Source organism: Portunus trituberculatus, chromosome 39, assembly GCF_017591435.1.
Source record: "Portunus trituberculatus isolate SZX2019 chromosome 39, ASM1759143v1, whole genome shotgun sequence".
Classification (NCBI taxonomy): domain Eukaryota; kingdom Metazoa; phylum Arthropoda; class Malacostraca; order Decapoda; family Portunidae; genus Portunus; species Portunus trituberculatus.
The window spans coordinates 5644349-5667249 of record NC_059293.1 but is presented as its reverse complement, the minus strand read 5'-3'; the positions used below and the strand labels follow the sequence as shown (position 1 = coordinate 5667249).

Sequence of the window (22901 nt, the reverse complement as noted above, 5' to 3'; positions counted from 1 at the left end):
GATCATTAGATCCATTATCCTAAGAATATAATCCATTCAGAAAGGCCTTATGGCTTAGCAGAGTCTTTGCCAGTCCCTGAACCATGAATATCAGCGTGAGGTACCAGTATTTCACTGACAATATTCCTTGTGTATTCATGCAACAAAATAAGCCTCTAATGTTTGATGCATGTGAGACCAGTTTATTAGCCCTTTCAGTGCTCCGGACCACGATCACGGTCCCATATTTGATGAGTCACAGAATTAAACCGTGCGCCTCCTGGCTGTTGCTAGTTGCCAGATGACATTCTCCCATCCTCCCTCGACTCACGGGACGCGCCATCACAATGGCATCCACACAGTGGAATATCAGATGCCCCTTTTTTCACAATTATTATTATTATTTTACGAAGTTGCTAGTGGCTATTTGTGCATTTATTTACAGAAATAACAAGAGTAATGATCAAATCTTGTTGTTAGAGAGCAGATATGCCAGATATTATTCATTTATTGGTAGTATATTGCATATTTCATATATTACCATATATGGGCATGCATATCCTCGCACATGATAGTATGTACGTCAAGAAAAGACTCTGAAAACGTATTTCATATTATTTGTGTGGGCATAATGTATGCACAGGTGTGAAAAATGATTACCCTAGCACATTCTGGAGCAGTTCTGAGCAACTGCAGTTCAAATCAGGCAGAAAATTCTGTTTAATTTAGTGAGAACACCTGCACAAGTTACGGCGGAAAATAACCACCCGCTACAATGGCAATACTCAACAGCGCACAATGTACCACCAGAAAGCCAACTTCCCATCATTATTGCACCACTTTCCACGGTGAGTAGGGACCTAAATTTTTTACAGTAGATGCGTAACACTCTATTGTACATGAGAATATTGATTTTTTCCATTTTTGCAAACCTCGATTCTTTGGCCGAATTTGCGTCTCACAGACATGACCTAAAAACCTATTTGCGCCCTGAAAGGGTTAGTAAGAAGGTGCAGAAATCCCGGCCTCCACACACCAAAGTCCTGTCAGATAACAGCATTTGATACATCCTGTCAAGTGCCAGACAGCCAATAAGAGTGCTAAAGACACAAAAAATTCAGCCAATCAAGTGTCAGCTAGTTCATTTACTCTCACATGGGAAGTACTGCCAGCTATCCCTTACACTATTTTAATTTTGGTGAGTTTATTCACACTATCACTCAGTGAATTAGTCTGAGATAGACACAGATGTTTTCCGCTATATTAGAAAAAAAAAAAAAAAAAAAACGATATCTTTTTTGGGTTGAAAAGATAAAGCATTTTGAAGATCAACAAACTTTAACAGCATTTTTCTCATTTTTTTTCAAAAAAATGGTGCTCCTGACCTTATTCCACTCATAGCCTTAATTGTTCCACTTACAATAAAAGTCCTTTTTCCTCACCTGCACACTTTCCTGCATTCGGAGAGCCAAATCCTGCAGGATGCCTTCTTCACTTTTATCATTTGGCCTTTGACCTCCTGATGCTTCTTCCCACATTTTCCTCTGCAACATGACAATGAAAAAAGTCACTATCACTAAGTAAAGCAGACTAGTCATCGGTACATATTTCACACTGAGGTCCTTGTCTCCTGCTTTAAGTACTTACTCTATAATACATTTATGGCATACTCAGAAAGATGTATAAGAAAAACAAAATCAACAAAATACAATTATAAAGAAATGTGGCAAACGATGTAAAAATCATTATATCATTTTGCTCCTTGTCTTTGAACGCTTGTTGTTCTATTTGAATGTTTCATATTGTTTCTGATACGGTGCAGGAATTGGCATGGGTGGGGAGAAGTGCGGGAGAGTCCAGTTCACCCGGAGCACCTCGCCAGTCCTGTCCTGCTTACCTGTAGAAGCTCACATAAGAAAACACCACACCCGTGAAGATTTTCTCTTATTTCTTCTGCCTACAAGCTATCTAGGCACCATGTCCACCATGTCAAGCGAGCAGAGCTACTTCGACCTGCGATTGATCCCCGAGTACGACGGTACAAACAAACAATCTGTAGTCAAATGGCTGGAGAGACTTGAACTTGCCTGCACGATAAGAGGAGTCGCGGATGTGGCAAGCGTTGTGCCCCTACGTCTCACTGGGGGCGCTTTTGCTGTCTACTTGCAGTTACCAGAGGGAAAAAGGAAGAAGCTCAACGAGGTGAAGAAGGCACTTGTAGCAGCATTTGCAGTCGATCCGTTCGTAGCCTATGAGCAGTTTGTCTCCAAGAAACTGCGCAGTGGTGAATCTCCTAACGTGTTCCTGGCTGAGCTTCAGCGACTTGCATCGTTGTTTGGCAGGATGACTGACCAGGGACTCGCTTGCTGGTCTTCCAGAGAATGTCTGTCAGTTACTCTGGGCTGGGTCACAGATGGAATCACTCGACCTGACTCAGATCTTGACGCGGGCAAGAGGCGTCATTAAGGTGGAAATTCGTTAATTTGGTAAAAAAAAATTGAAAAATTGAAACTTGGTACTTGGGTTCGTCTCTGGAGAGGGAAGCCATGGCCGAAGTTGCCAGGCACATAACGCACTGCTTACCTGGTAATGGCGGGTTTAAAGGGCCGGCCCTTTCAATACCCAAGCGTGCATACGCCCCTTTTTCTTCTAGTCTTTGTTTTGCTTGTATTTATTTATTTTTTTTAACTGTTTTATTTATTTTTGCGTGATGTACGATAGTTTAGTATCAGGCAGTGAGGGTGAGGAAGACGCTACTCCCTCAGTACCAATCGATACAGCCTTAGGGAGTGCGCGTGCGTGCAGCCTACCTGTTGATCGTATTTTACACGTGTTGGGTTTCCAAATTGTGACAATCCCACGTGTAAGTCCATGATGTAACATGGCCTGAAACTATCTAAACAGCCACTACCAGCCTCCAAGCAGTTGTCAAGGGATTATGTAAGTACATATCTGAGTTTGGTACATATTGGAGTGATTTTTTTTTTTTTTTTTTATACCATGTGGGCTTTTCACGGGAATTTATGGGCTAAAGGGGATACTTTTTAGGGTACCTCCTATCTTAAAGCCCACCTGCTAGGAAACCGTTGCCCGAGTGAGGAAGCGAGTTATGTGGGGTTTTGAAGATGTTCACAGAAAATGCGTTTTCTCGACTTTCAGTTTTTCAGCATATACTGTTGAATAACTTTTTCAGTAATTGGTCAATTTCAAAATTTTTGCAGCAAAATGATCAACAACCTCATCTTAACAAATGCTAGCATGATAATGCATGAACTCACTCAAATAAATTTACAACAGGCTTATAAACTCAAATTTTGATGAAAAAAAGGTAACAATTTGGCATGTAATGAAATTGTTATAACATAGGTTATGTGTATGCCGATGCTAACATTTATTTGTTGTTATGTATATTATATGTGGTTAAGAGGAAATTGCCACACTGTTATTAGTTTTGATTTTATAATGGTATTTTGAATTATTTTCTTATCGCCGAAAAAATATTTATTGCAAAAAAACTACGCCACATTTGTGTACCAAATTAACACTGAAGACGTACACCATAAACGTACACCTTGTGTATAAATATTATTGAATTCGGTGAAAATATAGCAATGGGAGAGCCAAAAAACCGATATTGATATCGAGTCATCGAATTACCACCTTAAGGATGATCCTGTTGACGCATGCATGGGAGCAAGTGGGTCGGGAGATGGGTGGCAGCGGAGAACGTCTACAAGCCAGCGCTGCTACGAATGTAACGGCCTGAATCACTTCACACGAGACTGCTCGTGGCAGTACGGCAGGAATCAGGGAGAGGCGAGGGGCTGGACGGGGTGTGCACTTTGGCCACGCCATTCCTGCTGGCTCAGGAAACGAGGACGGAGGGGAGGTGTCAGCGCCAATCTCCTCTCTCGCCAACCAGTAAAGGAAGCCCTACCAACTGTTGAAATGTGGGTGAACAGCGTTTTGACAACTGCTTTGGTGGACACTGGGTGCTAAGAATGCATTGCTCAGGTGTCCTGCTGCAGTTCCTGGAAGCATGAGACCGTTAGTATCCTTGCAGTGAGTAGTAAGGAGTACTTTTGCAAGGGCACGGGCATCGTGAATCTTCACTTGAACGTGGATGTCCTTGTTGTGAAAACTACGCCCCTTGGATTCCCGTTCATTCTCGGAATGAATGGAATAGTTGCACTGGGCAGGGCCACTGTGGACGAGGAACGACGTGTGCGGTTTGGAAAAGAGGATGTAATCGCATGCGTAGCTGGCGCCACAGCGATTGGTGTCGATGAAAAAGATTTCAGTGCAACCTACGATACTACAACAAACTCGTGGACAGCCACATGGAAGTGGTCACAGGAAGATGAACCCGGTACTCTTAGGAACCAAGTAGAGGAGTACTCGGTGCCCCGTGAAGCCAGAGAGATGTACGAAAACGAACTAGAAAAGTGGGTCGCTGATGGGTGGTTAGTGCCGTATGAAGAGGAAGAACATGGGCCAGTGAAGGGGCTGATCCCCTTGATGGCAGTGATTCAGCATAATAAAGGAAAAGTCACACCAGTATTGGATTTTCGAGAACTCAACACCAGAGTTGATGCTTTTACAGCCGAAGCTGACGTGTGTGCGGATAAACTCAGAGAGTGGCGTCAAAAAGGTGTTAATGTGTCAGTAATTGACTTGGAAAAAGCATACCTACAGATTCGCATACACCGCTCTCTGTGGCCGTACCAGACCATTGTGTTCAAGAAGTGCAGGTATTGTCTGACTCGCTTAGGCTTTTGTCTGAACATTGTGCCACTCTTAATGAAAGCTGTACTGAAGTGTGTGTTGTCACAGGACTCTGTTGTAAAGGAAGGAACCTTAGCCTACATAGATGACATTCTGGTGAATGAGAACATAGTTACGGCCGAACGAGTGCAACACATAGCTATAGCTTGTTACGGGTTAATGAGCAAGTCGCCAGAGCGTGTTGCTAATGGTGCGCGAGTGTTAGGCCTGAGAGTGTGGGGTGAAGGAGGTGGTCTTCACTGGAGGCGCAATAACGAGGTGGGTGGTGTGCCAAGAGAACTGACGCGTCAGTCCGTCTTTTCTTACTACGGCAGGCTTCTCGGTCACTTTCCAGTCTGCGGATGGTTAAGAGTCGCAGTTGCGTTCATCAAACTGGAAATTAACAATCTCACATCAAGTTGAGACGATGTGGTCAGCGATGACCATATACGAACGGTTCTCGAGGAGACAGCAAGTGAAGTCAGAAAAAAATTACCCAGAAGATGGGACATGACGGGAAGCAAAGCCAGGGTGTGGGTAGACGCCAGCTCCTTGGCCCTTTGTGTTGTGATAGAAAGTGACAGCTGCACCAAAGAATACGCCAGCTGGCTATGAAAGGATGATTCTACACACATCAACACTGAAGATAAAGTCACATGCTTCATTAATAATCTCAACACTCTTGGTCTTGGTGCTGTTAATGAGGATGAAGCTTCACTTCTGAAACCCACTGGTTCGAATCCTGCTGTGATGTATGGACTCCCTAAAGTTCATAAGTTTTCGGTCCCACTTAGACCTATCATTGCTGCATATAATAGTGTCTCTTATAATCTTGCAAAGTTCTTGGTTCCCATTCTCAGACCATACACAACTAATAATTTAACTGTGAAAAATTCTCATGAACTCTCTCAATCCCTTTCAAACTGCAAATACAAGTTACCTACGTATATAAATTTGACCTACCTTAATATTTGACCCTTTTAATTTACTAATAACTTTCATCATGGCTGACACTCATCACTTAGAATTTTCATACCATAACAACAGTTTTTATTTGCTCCTACCCATTTACTTTACCACTGCTCTCTCTCTCTCTCTCTCTCTCTCTCTCTCTCTCTCTCTCTCTCTCTCTCTCTCTCTCTCTCTCAATGATGTCACATGCATCTGTGCTATTTCTGGGGGGAACTGCACTGGGACGGGTTTTTTAATAATACCTTCCACCTTTGTCAGTTGAAGGATACCATCTGGAAGATATTGGTGTTCTTAAGAGTGAACACTACCTTCTGCAGCTCGGGAAGGCAATGATCGGGCAGAATTTACCTTCACTGTGAAGACCTATGTCTTCATCATTACCTTCATATAAATTTTGCCAAAATACCTATTATTATTAGTTTCTTGTGAACTACTATTTGACTATTTGACGAGATGTTGGTCTTCTTGCTGTCATCAGGCATGTATAATTTTTCTGTAGGTTGTGGCCTACAAGGCCTTGCTGCTGCTCTATTGTCATGCTCCTTGACATAATATACCACTTGTAGTTTGTAGGAGATTGTATAGATCAATATATTTCCTTCTACATCCATAATGGTGAGGGTGTTGATGTGTTTTGCTATGATCTGATCCGACCAGATGTAGAGTTGATGAGGGCCTTTGCAATGGCCTCTGCTGTTTTCCCAATTATGCTGTTGCAGGTTTTCTCCTTTTTTCACAACCAATTTTTTTTGTTTTTTTCTCTTCTTTTATGATCATGAACTTGGTGTTACTCCTCACCACCAGACAGTATCAAGTCAGGGTTATGATCAGCTAATATTTATAAATCTTACATGTTAAATTGCTTTAATTTTTATGAATTTTTCTTTCTAAGTAATAATACTTATAATAAAAATAGTAGCAATAATAAAATAATGATGCATGCAGTTAGGGTAGGTAGAAGTACTAATCGTGAGCTAGGTTAGTGAGTGTCAAGGAGAAGATTAGCACACAAGATGTCTCAACTTTGCATATTAGACACAAGGCAATTTTCTGAGCCAAATTTTGGGAAAAAGTTGCATCCTATATACCTTCCAATATAGTAATTAATTTTAAAAACATAAAAACATATAGGTAATCGTTCAAATAATCTGAGGAACAGCAACAATGCTGCTGCTGCTGCCTCCAATTACCGCATCTTATTCTCCCAAGTTTTCTAAAAGAATTCTACTGAGCTTACAAACAGTTGTATGGCTTAATCGCTTGATACATAGTACTCATTTATATAGATAGCTTGTAGACTGTCTTCTTCCCATAGCCTGCACAACTGAAGGAGGTGATAATTCTATCTCATGTTAAGGCCACTATGGTGCATGTTTTGTCCACGAGAGGCGCTGGTGTATTCAAAAGCCTGTCGGCTTGCGTGATATAGCGGAGCTTTCAAACTTGGAAAAAATTGGATAAAATTTCGTTGAAGCGAGTCTGGTGTTCGTTATACGAGCAGATAGTAGTAAAAGGAAACATTTGTTGTAGCAAAATTTTGTTGTGTGAATGTTTGTTAATTGGGGGGTTGCCTGTACTGGAAAAAAAATTTGCAAATAGGCTGGGGGCCAATACTAACAAACATGAAATATGGAAGGAGATTAAATAAAGTCAGGGGAAGAGGAAAATGGGGTGTGGCACATCCATGCCTTGAGGGGATGGTGGAGCAGCTAGCTGAGCAGTGGTCATGTGCTGCTTCTCGTGACAGGTTGCCAGCTGAGGTGAATTGAGCTGTCAATGAGTGGGAGTAGGATAGGAGGGAACTTATCTTTGGGACGTTGAATATAGTGGGGCTGACATGCACCGATATCATGTAGGACGAGCTGCTGAGTGCAGTAAAGCACAGACAATCTAATGCACCTGGGGAGGACGGAGTCACATATGACATCTTAAACTGTCTAGCATCCATAGAGCAAAGGCCTCCGCTTTGCATTTTCAATATGAGTTTTAGGGAAGCAGACTACCAAGGGAATGGAAAAGAGTGACTATTATACCAATACCCAAAGCTGGTGGAAGATTTAACCCTGTTTTTTTAACATCCTGTGTTAGCAAGATGATGGAAAGAATTCTACTGGCCCGGTTATATTATCTTATTGGAGAAGACCTCAGTGACTCATTGTATGAATTTATCAAGGGTCAGGGAACAACAGGAGCTATTATTAACTGTCTAAGTAACAACCAGGCTTGGGTTCAAGTACATTCTTTTGTACTTGAGTCCAAGTACGATTACTTGATGATGCCACGAGTACAAGTACAAGTACTCAGTTTTACAGCTGTACTCGAGTACAAGTACAAAAGTACTTTTGTACTGTACTCGAATCCTACTCAAATCCAAGTTTTTGACAAATAGCAACTCCTTTTTCCCCTGGGTACCATCACTGGCCTCACATGGCCTGTCACCAGTGACTCACCACCTCATTCCAGCCTTCTAGACCCCCTGTGTCACCTGACTCCCCCAAGCTTAGGACACACCTTTGTTAATCCCCCACCCTGACCTCACCACCACCCAGCTGGTCGTCAAACACCACACTACAGTTTTGTTTGTTGGCGAAAGTACTAAAAAAATTCTTGAGTACTTGGACTCTGGAGCTCGAGTACAAGTACAAGTACACTTAAGTACAGAGGAATTTTTAAGCCCAAGTACAAGTACGAGTACATGAAATTGTGTACTTAAGTATGAGTACGAGTACATGTACTTGGACCCAACACTGGTAACAACATGGATTATTGTCAAAGATTATTGTCAAACATTTAATTAAAGACCTTAAGGGGGCATTCAATAAGGCCAATGGGGAGGGCATTCTATATGAGCTTGCCAACCTGGATGTGATGGGGTGTCTTCTGTATTGAATAGGAGATAACTTGCATGGCAGATGGGCAGTGGTGTCCTATCAGGGGGCTTTATTCAACGGAGAAGATTATGGAGCTCAGCACGTCTATTGTAAGAACAAATATATTCATAATACAGGTTGAACCTCCTTAATCCGATATTCTTTCATCCGGCAACACCTGTAATCCAGCAAAATTTTTGTTTGCCGGAATTTTTGAATTGGCCGGAGTAATTTGCCGGACCGCCGCTAGGACGAGGCGGCGCTGTACTGTATTTTGGAGCCTGGGCATTCTGGGTCAAATTTGGATCAGTACCACACTGCCGCTCATTGCAAGCACCACCTCCTCAGGTGCATAAACATTTTTATCTGTAATATTTGCCCCTAAACATGGCTTCCAAGCGACCAGGAAGTGATAGTGTTGTATGTGAACCAAAGAAAAAGTGCAAACATATGACAATATCAATGCAACAGAAAGTGGACGTATTGAGGAAGCTAGATAAAGGTGTTTCAGTGCGAACCCTATGCCAACAGTACAGCATTGGCTTATCAACCATCTATGATATAAAAAAACAGAAGAATCAACTTCTCAAGTTTTACAGTGAGTGTGAGAGCAAGAAGAACACTTAAGGAGGGTAAAAGCAGTGATTTAGACAGTGCTCTCATACAGTGGTTTAAGCTTCGGCGTGCTGGTAACGTCCCTGTATCCGGCGAGATGATAATGGCGCAGGCAAAAATTTTCCATGCTGAACTTAATTTACAACATGTTTTTCTATATGCTTCTGCATGTATATTTTCATGTACAACTATAATATATCAAAACAATGTTACAGCTACATTTGTATAATGCAGGGTAAGTATATAGAGGGTGTTTTGGGGACCACCTATAGTTCGGAATTTTCCATGGTCCGGCAAGTCTAAGGTTCGGTGGTTGCCGGATTTGGGAGGTTCAACCTGTAATTAGTTTCCACAGAGTGGACTCTTCACTTTCATGTATGTTGAGCCCTGTGGCGACTTTGGGGATGCCTCTCGTGGATTTCTTCGCCACCAGCCAGAACTTCAAGCTCCTTGCATTTGTCTCTCCATTCCCAGATCCCATGGCCATTGCCACAGATGCTTTTCTCTTCCCTTGGGACCACATGGATTTATACCCCTTTCCACCATTTCCAGCAATCAGGTAACTTCTGTTCAAGCTCCGGTTGTCACAGGGGACATCCATTATCCTCATTGCACCGTTCTGGCCATGCAAGAAATGGTTTCCAGATCTGCTACAGGTGACCATCAACACTCCCCACCTCCTCCCAACATGGACACACCTTCTGCAGCAGCTTCACTTCCATTGCTTCTTCGCCGGTCTCCAAGCGCTTCGCCTGACCGCGTGGAAACTGTCCAGCAACTCCTCCATTACCAAGGCCATTCCCAAAGAATTGCGATGTTCCTGGCGGGATCTCGTTGATGTTCAACCATTGTGAACTGCCAATATAAGTGGAACCATTACTGTCGGTGGTGTTACCAGGAGGAACACACTACTTTGAAAGTCTCCAGTCAAAACTTTGCTGACTTCCTTCTCCACTTGCACCAGGACTATCACCTTTCACTTTCGGTGGTGAAAGGATACAAGGCTATGCTTAACAGTGTCTTCCATCTGAAAGGTTTTGACCTTTCTTTTCAACGTGTCTTACAGGAGGTCATTCATGCCTGTTGGTAGAGGGTACATAGGGCAATGCCCACAGTACCCCCTTGGAATGTGGACGTGGTCTTATGGTAACTTGTTGGCACTCCCTCTAACCCATTAGACCAGTCCTCTCTGGTTCTTGACCTTGAAGACTCTCTTTCTTCTGGCTCTGGCAAAAACCATGACAGTTGGGAAAATTCAGGCTCTCTCTGCTCAGGTTGTGGTTCAGGGTCATGACATGGTGCTGTCTATCTTCTGACTTTGTGGCCAAGAAGGAGACTCCATCTAATCCACTTCCCAGGGAGTTTGTCCTGACAAGTCTTTTGGAGGCTGTCTGCTCCGATGACAGCGAACAGCTCCTCTGTCCTGTTCATGCTCTGCAGTTGTACCTTCACAGGACAGTCCCCATCTAGGCCTAGGCACCTTTCCCTCTCTGTCTGGGACCCCACTTGCCCTCTCTCCAAGACAGCCATCTCTTACTTCCTCTAGCAGTTGATACAGGCTGCTCATGATGACTTCCCTGAACATCTGGGACCTACACTCCAGTTAAGAGCACACAATATGCAGAGTGTGGCAATGTCACTACTGTGGTCCACTTACAAGGCAGTGGATGACGAAATGTCAATGGTCTGCTGGTGAACGCAGTCTGTTTTCGCCACTCACTACCTTAAGGCAGTCCATAGGGTTCAGGACGGGATCTTCTCCCTGAGACCCGTCGTGTCGGCTGGCAGCGTCATCCCTTAACGTCTGCTGCTTTGTGCCACACCATCCTACAATCCTAACCAGTTTGAGGATCATGGCACGGATCTATTGGGAGACGCTACGACAGCACTACCCAACATTCTTCCCTGTGTGACTTCCACACCTGCCTGGTAGGAGTCATGAATACTTGTGGATGTTTTCACCCCCTACTTGGCATTGCTCCACCGCCTGAATGTGGCAATCTGCCTATAGTAGAATGAACAGGTCTTATGTGAAATAAATGACATTTTTATAACTAAAATGTATTTTTCACTTACGTTTTCCTTCAACACACATTCCTGCCCTTCCTCACCACACAATGTTTCTCTTCTGAGTTTTTTTTCTCATGGTCATAGAGAAGTGGGGTGTGAAGATGGCTACTGTAAGGAGGAATAGGAAAACAATGCATTGACTTGCACTAGGGGGTTGATTTTTTAATCACTAACAGACTCAAGGAGACATACATTCATTCATTGCCTATAGTAGAAGGAACAGGTAAGTAAAAAAATACATTTTAGTTTTAAAAATGTCATTTTTACATCCATGTTATATTTACTTTCCTCTATATTCTATAAAGCTGAATTATCAGTCAACTTTGTTTCAGTAATCCCCACAATATCTGGCTATTGTTCTTTTAGATAGTCTTCAATTACTCTGACTAATGATGTAAGTCCATTTATGTTTGTATATGACACTTTCAATATAGAATTTATTCCTGATCTTTTCTTAAGTACCTCTACTTTACCTTCATGTTCATTTATCTCCAATAAAAGCTCTATTTTCTCTTCCTGGATTCACTTTGCTTATTTTCTTCTCTTCTTCCCTTACTTCTTTAATTTTGTTTTCCTTTTCTATATTTCTATCTTCACTTACATACACTTGTTTTAATGTTTCTATTTCATTTAGTGTGTACATCACACTTTATATACTATCATGAATGGATGAGAGAGAGAGAGAGAGAGAGAGAGAGAGAGAGAGAGAGAGAGAGAGAGAGAGAGAGAGAGAGAGAGAGAGAGAGAGAGAGAGAGAGAGAGAGAGAGAGAGAGAAAATAGGACCAGATGAGTATAGTTCAAGTCCTGTATTGTGTAAATGTAAAAAGAGAATATACACAAGGAGAGATATATCAGTTACTTACCATTTGCTTGGTAAGGTCAGTAATGAGTGAATGCATCTGGCTCATTACAATATTGTGTGCAATGCCAAGTTCAGCTGCAACAGTGTGTGGTGTCTTGCGCTGTATACCAACTCCACACAGAATGGCCTGCCAAAACATATGAAGAAGAAAACCTTAACCATCTTGCACTCACAACTTAAACTAACAGAATCATTATATATTTTTTTGCTATGACAGGGATTTCTCAATTTATGCATGGAATACATTCCTGAAGGGATTGCTTAATGTAAAAATCACAGAAAGCAAACATGAATGCTGAACTAAACTAAACTGTACACTGTTAGAGGTTCCAATATATATATATATATATATATATATATATATATATATATATATATATATATATATATATATATATATATATATATATATATATATATATATATATATATATATATATATATATATATATATATATATATATACGGTATAGGAGAGAGAAGACCCACAAAAGGACGCTTATCTTCATTATATCCACTTCACAACGTTTCGGGAAAGTACATATCCCATCTTCAGGTACAAAAAGGCACTGTAAAACCACACATAAAACGTTAAAAAAATGACCAGATGCAGTGGTCCTGTTACTTGTTCCTCCAACAGGTAAGTGGGGAGGGAGACTGGCTTACCAGTATTTATAGGCTCCTACTCACTAGATGGCAAAATCTGATTGGTTCACTAAGAATTTCCTATCCAATACAAAATATAGTACAAAATTTTAATCTGTCATAGCTAATACAAAAAAAAGAGAAAATTTAAAGGTATGATGTACAACAGTTAGTCTATTACAGAAATATTTTAGCCTGAACGAAATACTCAATGCTGATTGGTTGAAACATAGTACACGTATATGAACCTACTACTCCTAACTATGCTATAATGACACTATCTCACCAAGTTCGAAAATATTAAGAGAAAATTAATAATTTGGTAGCTATTTCTGTACCATTTAACTCTGGCTTCTCTTTTACAATAAATAAAGATTCCGCTCTCCTAAGGTCTGAGTTACAATATCTCCTATACTTTATGTTGAAGTCCTGATCAGTAAATGCATGATTACATTGTAATGCGTGTTCTCTTGTATTTGAGAAACTAGGCTCAGTGATACGAGCATTTGTTCTATACAATACTCCCAAGTGCTTAGAAATTTGAATTTTTAGGTTCCGACTGGTGGAACCAATATACCGTGACATACAGTCCGGACATCTAAAACAATATACAATTTTTGAGCACAAAGGAGTAGGAATAGCATCTTTAAGTTTTTGTTAATAAAAATACCATAGGTTCTCTATTTAAATTTAAAGATGCTATTCCTACTCCTTTGTGCTGAAAAATTGTATATTGTTTTAGATGTCCGGACTGTATGTCACGGTATATTGGTTCCACCAGTCGGAACCTAAAAATTCAAATTTCTAAGCACTTGGGAGTATTGTATAGAACAAATGCTCGTATCACTGAGCCTAGTTTCTCAAATACAAGAGAACACGCATTACAATGTAATTATGCATTTACTGAAATTTGGTAACCATAACATCTAGAGACTTCTGGTTTTTTGTATTGCAATGAGGATGAGCTGCTTGTGGGCAGAACACCATTTGTACTCACTCGTTTATTGAATTTCTAAGTGTAATCAGTATGTGAATACAGGCTATTTTGTGTGTTTCTCGTCAAACTTTTACTTTTGGGACCCATAATCATTGAGTATTGAGTTCACAAAACTTAAGAAAAAATACACACTGCCAAGCAGCACAGACACATATATGCACAAAGGATGAACATTGATACACAATGCGGGCTGAATGTTCGGGTGGATGCGGGTAGCCAAGCAATCGTTGCGCCTCCTACCAATGGCTATTCGTATCTTAAAAACATCTTCGTATTTCAAGAAATAAAATTATATGAAATTTTTCATCTATTTAAAAAAAATTGTATATTGAAAATACACGTAAGCATGATAAAAAGTATAATACATACAAAATAATCTAAACTCTTGCCATCAACATGAAAAACAATACAGTACACTTGCAATACTCACAGCTTTCACAGGCTTTAGCTTGAAGTCTTTAATCTTCCTGAGGAAATAGAGATGGGCAAGGGTAGGCAGGATATCCACAATGAAGGCTGCCTCACACTGGTGGTGCACAAACTCCTCCAGCCGCTGCAGGTCACCAGGAGTGCAGTGAAGTTTGAGCTCCATCATGCTGAGGGCTGACAACAGGTTACAGACAACAGGTACAATTGTCAAGTTGTGAGTTAAAGAGAAAGGAAAGAGAAAGCAGATTATCCTAAAGCTTTTATCTGAGTATGGTGTGAACAGAGAAAGCCTTTTTCATGAAAAATAGTTTCATTTTAAAACACTGACAGTGTCAACAGCAACACTATTAAACTTTTCTCTACTATGAGCCTGAGGCATCACAAGATGGAATACAAGTCTAGTGTATTTAATCTATCACATGCAATAAAGGATTATAAGACATGAAAAAAAGGCTTAACATTATAGAAAAGTAAAACTCTCATAATTACCTTCCCTTGTTTTCTTGTAGATGTTGTTGGTCAAGAGGTTGAGGGCAAATTTGCAATCAAAACCCTTGAAGGCTGCAGGCAAGAGATTCATAACTCTTTTTCTAAAGTCAAACCAAAGATCTGCCAACCATGACTGAGTGCGAGCCTCCTTATCTTCCCCAAGGACCTTGAGCATGATCATTGTGTGCTCCCCAGTTGTGCTATTGGATATCTGGCTGTGGATCAGAAAAGAGATTTTGAAAGGAACTCTTCGTTTATCTTTATATTAGACTGATATCTCATGACACACAGTAGTCACAATGAGGTGTACAAATACAGTCAACTCTCGATTAACATAAGGGCTATATTTCTGGAGACGTCACATTATTTAAAATCACTTTACTCAAACATAACTTTTCCACAGAAAACAGTGGTAATGGGGCAGGCTTACATTTTTAGCCACTGAGAAAGTCTGCCTATTTTGGAGATTTTGTTACTCAAACCTTAAAAAAACTATTAATACATCACTAAGTCAAATCTTTTATGAAAAACTGAAAAAAAAAAAAACAGATGAGGAGGAGGTGCCGATTTTGTCAGCCGCTGATCAAGGTTCAAGATTCCATGGCCTAAACCTCAGAAGGTTTATGGATCTGATGAGGTTCCTCCTATTGTTCTCTAGTTTTTTTTAAAAACTAAACTCTCGTGCTTACACCTTGCCTGGCCAAACTCTTTCAACATTTTTTTATTTATATCTATCTATCTATCTATCTATCTATCTATCTATCTATCTATATATATATATATATATATATATATATATATATATATATATATATATATATATATATAGGAGGAACAAGTGGCCAAGGACAACACAATATGAAAAAAAAGGCACACTATGTTGCCAGCTCACTAAAAGAACATAGGAGTTAGCCAAAATTCAGGGGCAAATGTCTCGACTCATCTCTCTTAAAAGGAGTCAAATTAAAAGAAGATGGAAATACAAAAGCAGGAAGGGAGTTCCAGAGTTTACCAGTGGAAGGTATGAATGATTGAGAGTACTGATTAACTCTTGCATTAGAGTTGGCCAGAATATGGGTGAGAGGAAGAAGAAAGCCTTGTGCAGTGAGGCCGCAGGAGGATGGGAGGCATACAGTTAGCAAGATCAGTAGAGCAGTTAGCATGAAAATAGCAATAAAAGAAAAAGATGTATTTCACTGGTGTGAGAGAAGGTGAAGACAGTCAGTCAGAGGAGGGGAGTTGAGACAAAAAACTTTTCATTCCACCCTATCTAATAGAGCTGCATGAGTGGAACCCCTCCAAACATGCAAAGAGTACCTAATACAAGGAAGGATAAAATCCTTGTACAGAGTTTGCAGTTGGAAGGGTGAGAAAAACTGGCAGATGCTGCAGAATGCCTAACTTCACAGACTGTTTTAGCAAAGTAGAAGAGGGAGATAGTTGTCTGGAAGGTTGTGTCAAGTTGATAGATGGAGGAATTGAATTTTGAGGAATTGAACACAACTAAGTTTTCTCTGCCCCAATTAGAAATCTTAGAAAGATCAGAAATCAGGCATTCTGTGGCATCCCTGCATGATCTAATGACTTCCTGAAAGTTTGGTTGTCTCTGAAAGGACATGGATAGATGTAGGGTGGTATCATCAGCGTAGGAATGAATAGGGCAAGAAGTTTGGTTAAGATCACACAGGGACACCACAGAACACCTGACTTCTGATCTTTCTAAGATTTCTGATTGGGGCAGAGAAAACTTAGTAGTGTTCACTGCCTCAAAAGCTCAACTCTTCCATCTTTCAATATGAAACAACCTTCCACACCACTATCCGCTCTTCTTCAATGACATTCAACTGTCTCCCTCTCCCACACTAAATATCCTCGGTCTGTCCTTTACTCATAATCTAAACTGGAAACTTCACATCTCATCTCTTGCTAAAAACAGCTTCTATAAAGTTCAGTGTTCCGAGGTGTCTCTGCCAGTTTTTATCGTCCCTCCAACTGCTAACTCTGTACAATGGCCTTATTAGTCCTTGTATGGAGTACTCTTCACATGTTTCGGGTGGTTCCACTCATACAGTTTTGTTAAATAGGGTGGAATCAAAAGCTTTTTGTCTCATCAACTCCCCTCCTCTGACTGAGAGTCTTCAGTCTCTTTGTCACCACCGGAATGTTGCATCCCTTGCTATCTTTTATCGTAATTTTCATGCTAAGGGCTCTTTTGATCTTGCTAACTGCATGCCTCCCCTCCTCCTGCAGCCTCACAGCACAAGGCTTTTTTCTTCTTCTCATCCCTATTCTATCCAACTTTCTAATATAAGAGTTAACCAATACTGTCAATCATTCATAACTTTCTATTGTAAACTCTGGAACTTCCCACCTGCTTCTATAGTTCCATCTCCCTATGACTTGACTTCTTTTAAGAGTGAGATTTCAAGACATTTGTGCCTGATTTTTGGATATCTCTTATTATCTTTAAGGGAACTGGGAATCCAGTGGATCTTTATCTCTCATTTTTGTTGACATTGGCGACAGAGTAATAATTAATGGATTTAATTCCGAGTGGGGTCAGGTAATTAGTGGGGTGTCATAGGGTTCAGTTTTAAGGTCATTGTTATTTTCAATATATATTAATGACTTAGATTGTGGAATTACAGGTAACTCGATTTACACATTTTTTATTTACGCATTTTTGTTATGATGCGACCAAAAATTTTATAATTAATTCAATTTGCGGAATCATTTTGCTTATACACGATTTGGCCCAACCCCATTTTCAAACTGAGCGCCAGACACAATTTCAAACTGTGCGCCAGAGAGTTCCGCAGCTGGCTGATAGGTGGGAGCTCCAGGAACGGATCCAAGAAGCAGGTTGTTGTCTATGTTGGTACAGACAACCTCCATAGCAACCTCCTGCTCACATACCAACCTTCGTAAAATAGCATCCACAAAGATTCATTGCTGTTGGCGGGTCGAGGTTGGTAGCCCGCCTAAAAGTGCTCATTAGTTGCCAGGAGCTGGATCCAAGAAACTTTAATGTCAGAGCAATCTCCTGGCACGAAATGGCATCCATGAACTCTTGGAGGGACGGTAACGAGATTGCTATCAGGTTGCTCTCAGGTTGCTGGGAACACCACCTCTCGAGGTGGTGTTACTGTTTTATATATGCAGTTATGTTCACAAAACAACATTTCTATTAGCTTTTTACAAACCTTTCCCCCAAGAAAGGAATGTTTTGTAATGCATAAAGTGAAATCTTACATAGAATACCAAAAAATAAAGCAGAGATGAGATCGGCCACAGACGAGGCGGAGACTCACGGCGACTCGGCCGCTTCTTCTTCTTGTGACCCTTTTAGCTTGCGTGTTGCTTTCACCACGATACAGTAATACTCTGCTTAATGAACGTTCATCTAACGAATTTCTGGTTTAACATACTATATAAAGTTAGACGAAAAAGTCCCCATAACGTACAACCACATCCGTTTTAGCGAATTTTCTGGGTTTGAATTTGCCGGGTGAGGGTCCGAACGCGGCAGCTTCTCTGTGATTGTCTGGCTCCCCGCCTGTCTCTAGCGCTCCTGGAGCTGGATCCAAGATTCTTTAACAACCTCAGAGCAACCTCCTGCCACGAAATGGCTTCCATGAACGCTTGGAATGACAGTATTTCATTAGTAATTCACTATCACTCACTGCCATGGAGTCCAGGTTATCCTCATGTCATGAGCATATATGAATACTAAGATATGATATCCATTATAGCAGGCAATAGAGGAGTGAAAACAAATTTAATATTGTGGTGAAAGACAACACGCCAAGCTAAAAAGGTCACAAGAAGAAGAAGCGGCCAAGTCGCCAGAGTCTCCGCCGTCTATGGCCGATCTCATCATCTCTGCTTTATTTTTTGGTATTTCATGTAAGATTTCACTTTATGCATTACAAAACAATCCTTTCTTGGGGGCAAGGCTTGTAAAAATCTAATATAAATATATATATATATATATATATATATATATATATATATATATATATATATATATATATACAATATATATATATATTTATATACAGGCAACCCCCGCTTAACGAAGGGGTTACGTTCCTGAAAAACACTTCGTTAAGCGAAACTTCGTTAAGTGAACCAACTATAACATTTTAATCCCTGAATTTTTTTTTTTTTTTTTTTTTTTTAGACTTGAACTAACAATGAGAGTAAACAAAGCGAGAATGCATCATAGTACAGTGAAAGGTTTAATGAAAGTAAAAATTATGAAGTTAAACATTTAAGCAGTTTAATCATGATGTACACTAATGTATCTATGTAACTAACTTTATAGCTGATTATCTTAAATTTATGAAGGGAGGGAGAGTCTTCTTCTTCTTGGAGGTAAGTTGGGGCCATGCAGGCTATATGTCACAGCCTCTAGTGCAGGGGTATTCAATTAAAAGTCACTGAGGTCCAGTTCTTAAAATTTCCCCCAAGTAAAAGGTCCGAACGGAAGTCCAGCTTGTGTCTTATAGCCGTTCCCTATGTCGACATTTTCATATGGATTCAACAATATTTATTGTCTATTTTCAATGCAGGAAATGTTTAACAGAGTGCACAGCTAGCTCTTTTGCCCTAAATAAAAGTAGTCCCAGGCAAATAAATTTAAGGCCTTTATTTCAGATTAAAGAAAACAGAAATCTCAGAATAAAATAAATTGCGAGCAGAGCCAAAAAACCCTTTTTTCTCTCAAAACATCAGGAATAAACTATTTTAACGATAATTATAAGTGAATCTCCTTACTGAGGTCCACGAGACAGTTTTTGGGTCGGAAGCCAGTGAATATAAGAGGCTGAGTAAGACAGTCTGGCAACGTTGGCAGCACGCTCGAACGCTCTCCACCCCGCCTCACCCCACCCCACACTATACACTGCCTGCGTGTCGCCTGCTGGCTGCCACCGTCCACCACCTCGTCACCATGGTGAAAGGTGCATGCCACCCAGATACCCACCACGCCCTTTGGTCATACCTGCCACCCTGCATATTAGCTTGACCTTCCTACTGCAGGAAATTGAGAGTGTTCACGCTCTCACTGGCCTGTTGACACCCGCCAGCGTTGCACGGCGCCCCGCCACCCGCCACACCCTCCCTCCCCGCTGTCACCTGGCCGCAGATTGGTCACGGGTCCGGACAGAACCATCGCTCGGTCCGGATCCGGACCGGGGTCCGCCATTTGGTGATGCCTGCTCTAGTGCCTCAAAAGTGCAGTATGCGGTGGCCTGCAGGCGACACTGAGACACAACAAGGGAGGGAGAGTGGAAAGACTAGCCGGCAACTGTGGGATGTCAACAAACAGCGCATCATTGTACCGCATACAAAACTTACGTACCATTTAAGCATCTTATTTTACAACAAATTATAAGTAGTAGTGCATATATTACTTACACATTCAGTCAGAATCTGATGAGTAGCTGATGCTTATGACGTCTGGTGAGTCAGCAGCTGGTGAGTCACCAGACGTCATAAGCATTACCGCATACAAAACTTACGTACCATTTAAGCATCTTTTTTTTACAACAAATTATAAGTAGTAGTGCAAATATTACTTACACATTCAGTCAGAATCTGATGAGTAGCTGATGCTTATGACGTCTGGTGAGTCAGCAGCTGGTGAGTCTTGGTCACGGGGGAATGAAGTGGACGCCACAGGAGAGGAGGGTGTGTATGACCTTGAAGAGATGGACTGAGCAATATCTCTTGAGAGTGAAGGTGTTGGTGACACATGATTTGGTGGAAGGAGTGGATGGCCTGAAGTAAGACTCGATTATGGTTGTGTAGCCTTGCGTCTCTTCGCAGCCAATATTTCTTTGTAACAACTGAGTGCTTTTTCTATCTCATGGGCTGCAGTAGAACTCCTGGCATAATTTGGATCCACTTCTTTCAATGAATCAATGGCACTCTTTATTTTGCAAAAAAATTCTTGCAAAAAGTTAATTGTTAGCACTCGTTCTTTCTCAGGTTCGGTCGTTTCCTGGTGAGCTCGCTCATTTAAGATTTCCTCAAGTTCTTTGTTAGTCAGGGGTTGCCTGTGGCTGTTCAGCAACTCCTGAACATTTTCTTCATCCACCTCCTCAAAGCCAGCATGGTGTGACAGCCGAACAATGTCTTTACGGAGGTCGGTGACGCTGACAGGGACGAATCCAGTAAAGTTAGCGACCACTTCAGGCCAAACTTTACTCCAGGCTGCATTCATAGTTTTGTTATCCACCTCATTCCATGCCGTTGTGATGTTATCAATCCCTTTCTTGATGTTATAATTCCGCTAGTATTGCTGGATGGTGAGCTCAGGATTGCTGTCCAGTGCCTGCACCAGCTGAGCCATAGTGCGTCGCTGGTAATAGGCTTTAAAGGTGGCGATGACAGTCTGATCCATGGGCTAGATTAAGGATGTAGTATTTGGTGGCAAAAAAAGGACTTCTATGTTATCAGCCCAATCTTCCATGGCACGTGGGTGGCTTGGTGCATTATCAATGAGCAGCAGGAATCAGTTAGCTATGTTATTTGCTGCTGCATATTCCTTTAATGTTGGTGAGAGATACTCACACACATAATCTTGGCAAAGGGACAAAGTGAGCCAGGCCTTCTTATTTGATTTCCAAATAACTGGAAGTTGTGCCTTTGTGAAGCCCTTCAGTGCCCTAGGGTTCTCTGACTGGTAAATAACGAGAGGTTTCAGCTTTAGGTCCCCCTCAGCATTACCACCGAGTGTGAGAGTTGGCCTATCCTTGGCTGCCTTAAATCCTGAAGCTTTCTTTTCTTCCTGGGAGATGAAGGTCTTTGATGACATTTTTTTCCAATACAAGCCAGTTTCATCTAGACTAATTACCTATTTACTACAATAGCCACCACTTGAGATATGTTGCTTTAAGACAAACAGAAATGCATCAGCAGCAGGATGATCAGCACTGGCAGACACCTGTTATCTGTATGTTGTGTAAACCAGCTCGCTTACGGAAACGATCAAACCACCCCTTGCTTGCACCAAAGGGAGTCTTTGCTTTTTCCTCCTCAGGTAATTGTGCTTGGATATCTTCCCAGAGTGAGTGTGCCTTGGCAGTGATGAGCGCGATAGATACAGCCATGCGGCGACGTACCTGGTCATTAATCCACATTTCCAAAAGACTTTCCATTTTCTCAATTGCAAAGTCATGAGTACGGGTGGTTCTTTTCGCTTGTAAGGAAGTTAATGTCACACCAGCCTTTTTAATAGAATCTGCTGACTTGAAAATCGTTGACACAGTAGATAAAGGTAAGCCATGGTGGCGAGCAATGCTAGTAGTTTTCTCACCTCTCTTGTGTCTGTGAATTATATCGAGCTTCACTTCGAGTAAGAGATTTCCTTTTCTTCTTTGCAATGGTAGGTGACATTGCAGGGCTGGTTGCAGGGCGTTTTGGTGGCATGTTAAGCGTGAGATGAGGAGCTGGTGCTGGACACTGTTATTGTTTTGAACCAAGAGCGGGAAGGGAAGGGGAGTGAGAGTAGTGCGCCTGTTGTCCACGAGAGGCGCTGGTGTATTCAAAAGGCTGTCGGCTTGCGTGATAAGGCGGAGCTTTCAAACTTGGAAAAAATTACCTGGATAAAACTTCGTTAAAGCGAGTTTGGTATTCGTTAAATGAGCAGATGGTAGTAAAATGAAACCTTCGTTGTAGCGAAATTTCATTGTTTGATCCTTCGTTAAGTGGGGGTTGCCTGTATATATATATATATATATATATATATATATATATATATATATATATATATATATATATATTTTTTTTTTTTTTTTTTTTTTTAAACCCATGTGGTATGTTGGGGACCAGCCCAGAACGCATCCCCCTATTTCCATTATTTCCTATGGGAAAATTACGTCCGCTTAACAAATTTTCGCTCTACGAACAGCTTTGACATCCCCTATCCTGTTCGTTAACTCTTTCCTTCCGGCGCTTAAACTATTTTCCCGTTTGCTATGACGGCTGAAAATGGTAAACCTAGAAATTGTCAGAAGACTGTTTGAATACTAATAATTATTTTCTCTTTGTTATTCTCTCTCTCTCTCTCTTTCTCTCTCTCTCTCTCTCACACACACACACACACACACACACACACACACGCTTTCATGCACCAACCTGTTAGTTGATCTCTCTCTCTCTCTCTCTCTCTCTCTCTCTCTCTCTCTCTCTCTCTCTCTC

General features: G+C 41.2%; 1 protein-coding gene across 4 annotated transcripts in view; it reads right to left on the bottom strand.

Annotated features, from left to right (window-relative positions):
* Nucleotides 1–22901, bottom strand: part of LOC123515638 (RNA cytidine acetyltransferase-like) — a 170174-nt gene that overhangs the window by 63479 nt on the left and 83794 nt on the right. For 3 of the 4 annotated variants that reach the window (XM_045274452.1, XM_045274450.1, XM_045274451.1), the window contains exons 14-17: nucleotides 14694–14908; nucleotides 14206–14378; nucleotides 12135–12260; nucleotides 1422–1523 (exon numbers count right to left, since the gene is read on the bottom strand). In XM_045274452.1, the coding sequence (XP_045130387.1) occupies nucleotides 1422–1523; nucleotides 12135–12260; nucleotides 14206–14378; nucleotides 14694–14908 (616 nt within the window). The remainder of the gene's footprint in view (nucleotides 1–1421; nucleotides 1524–12134; nucleotides 12261–14205; nucleotides 14379–14693; nucleotides 14909–22901) is intronic. The other variant, XM_045274453.1, reaches the window with a different exon arrangement.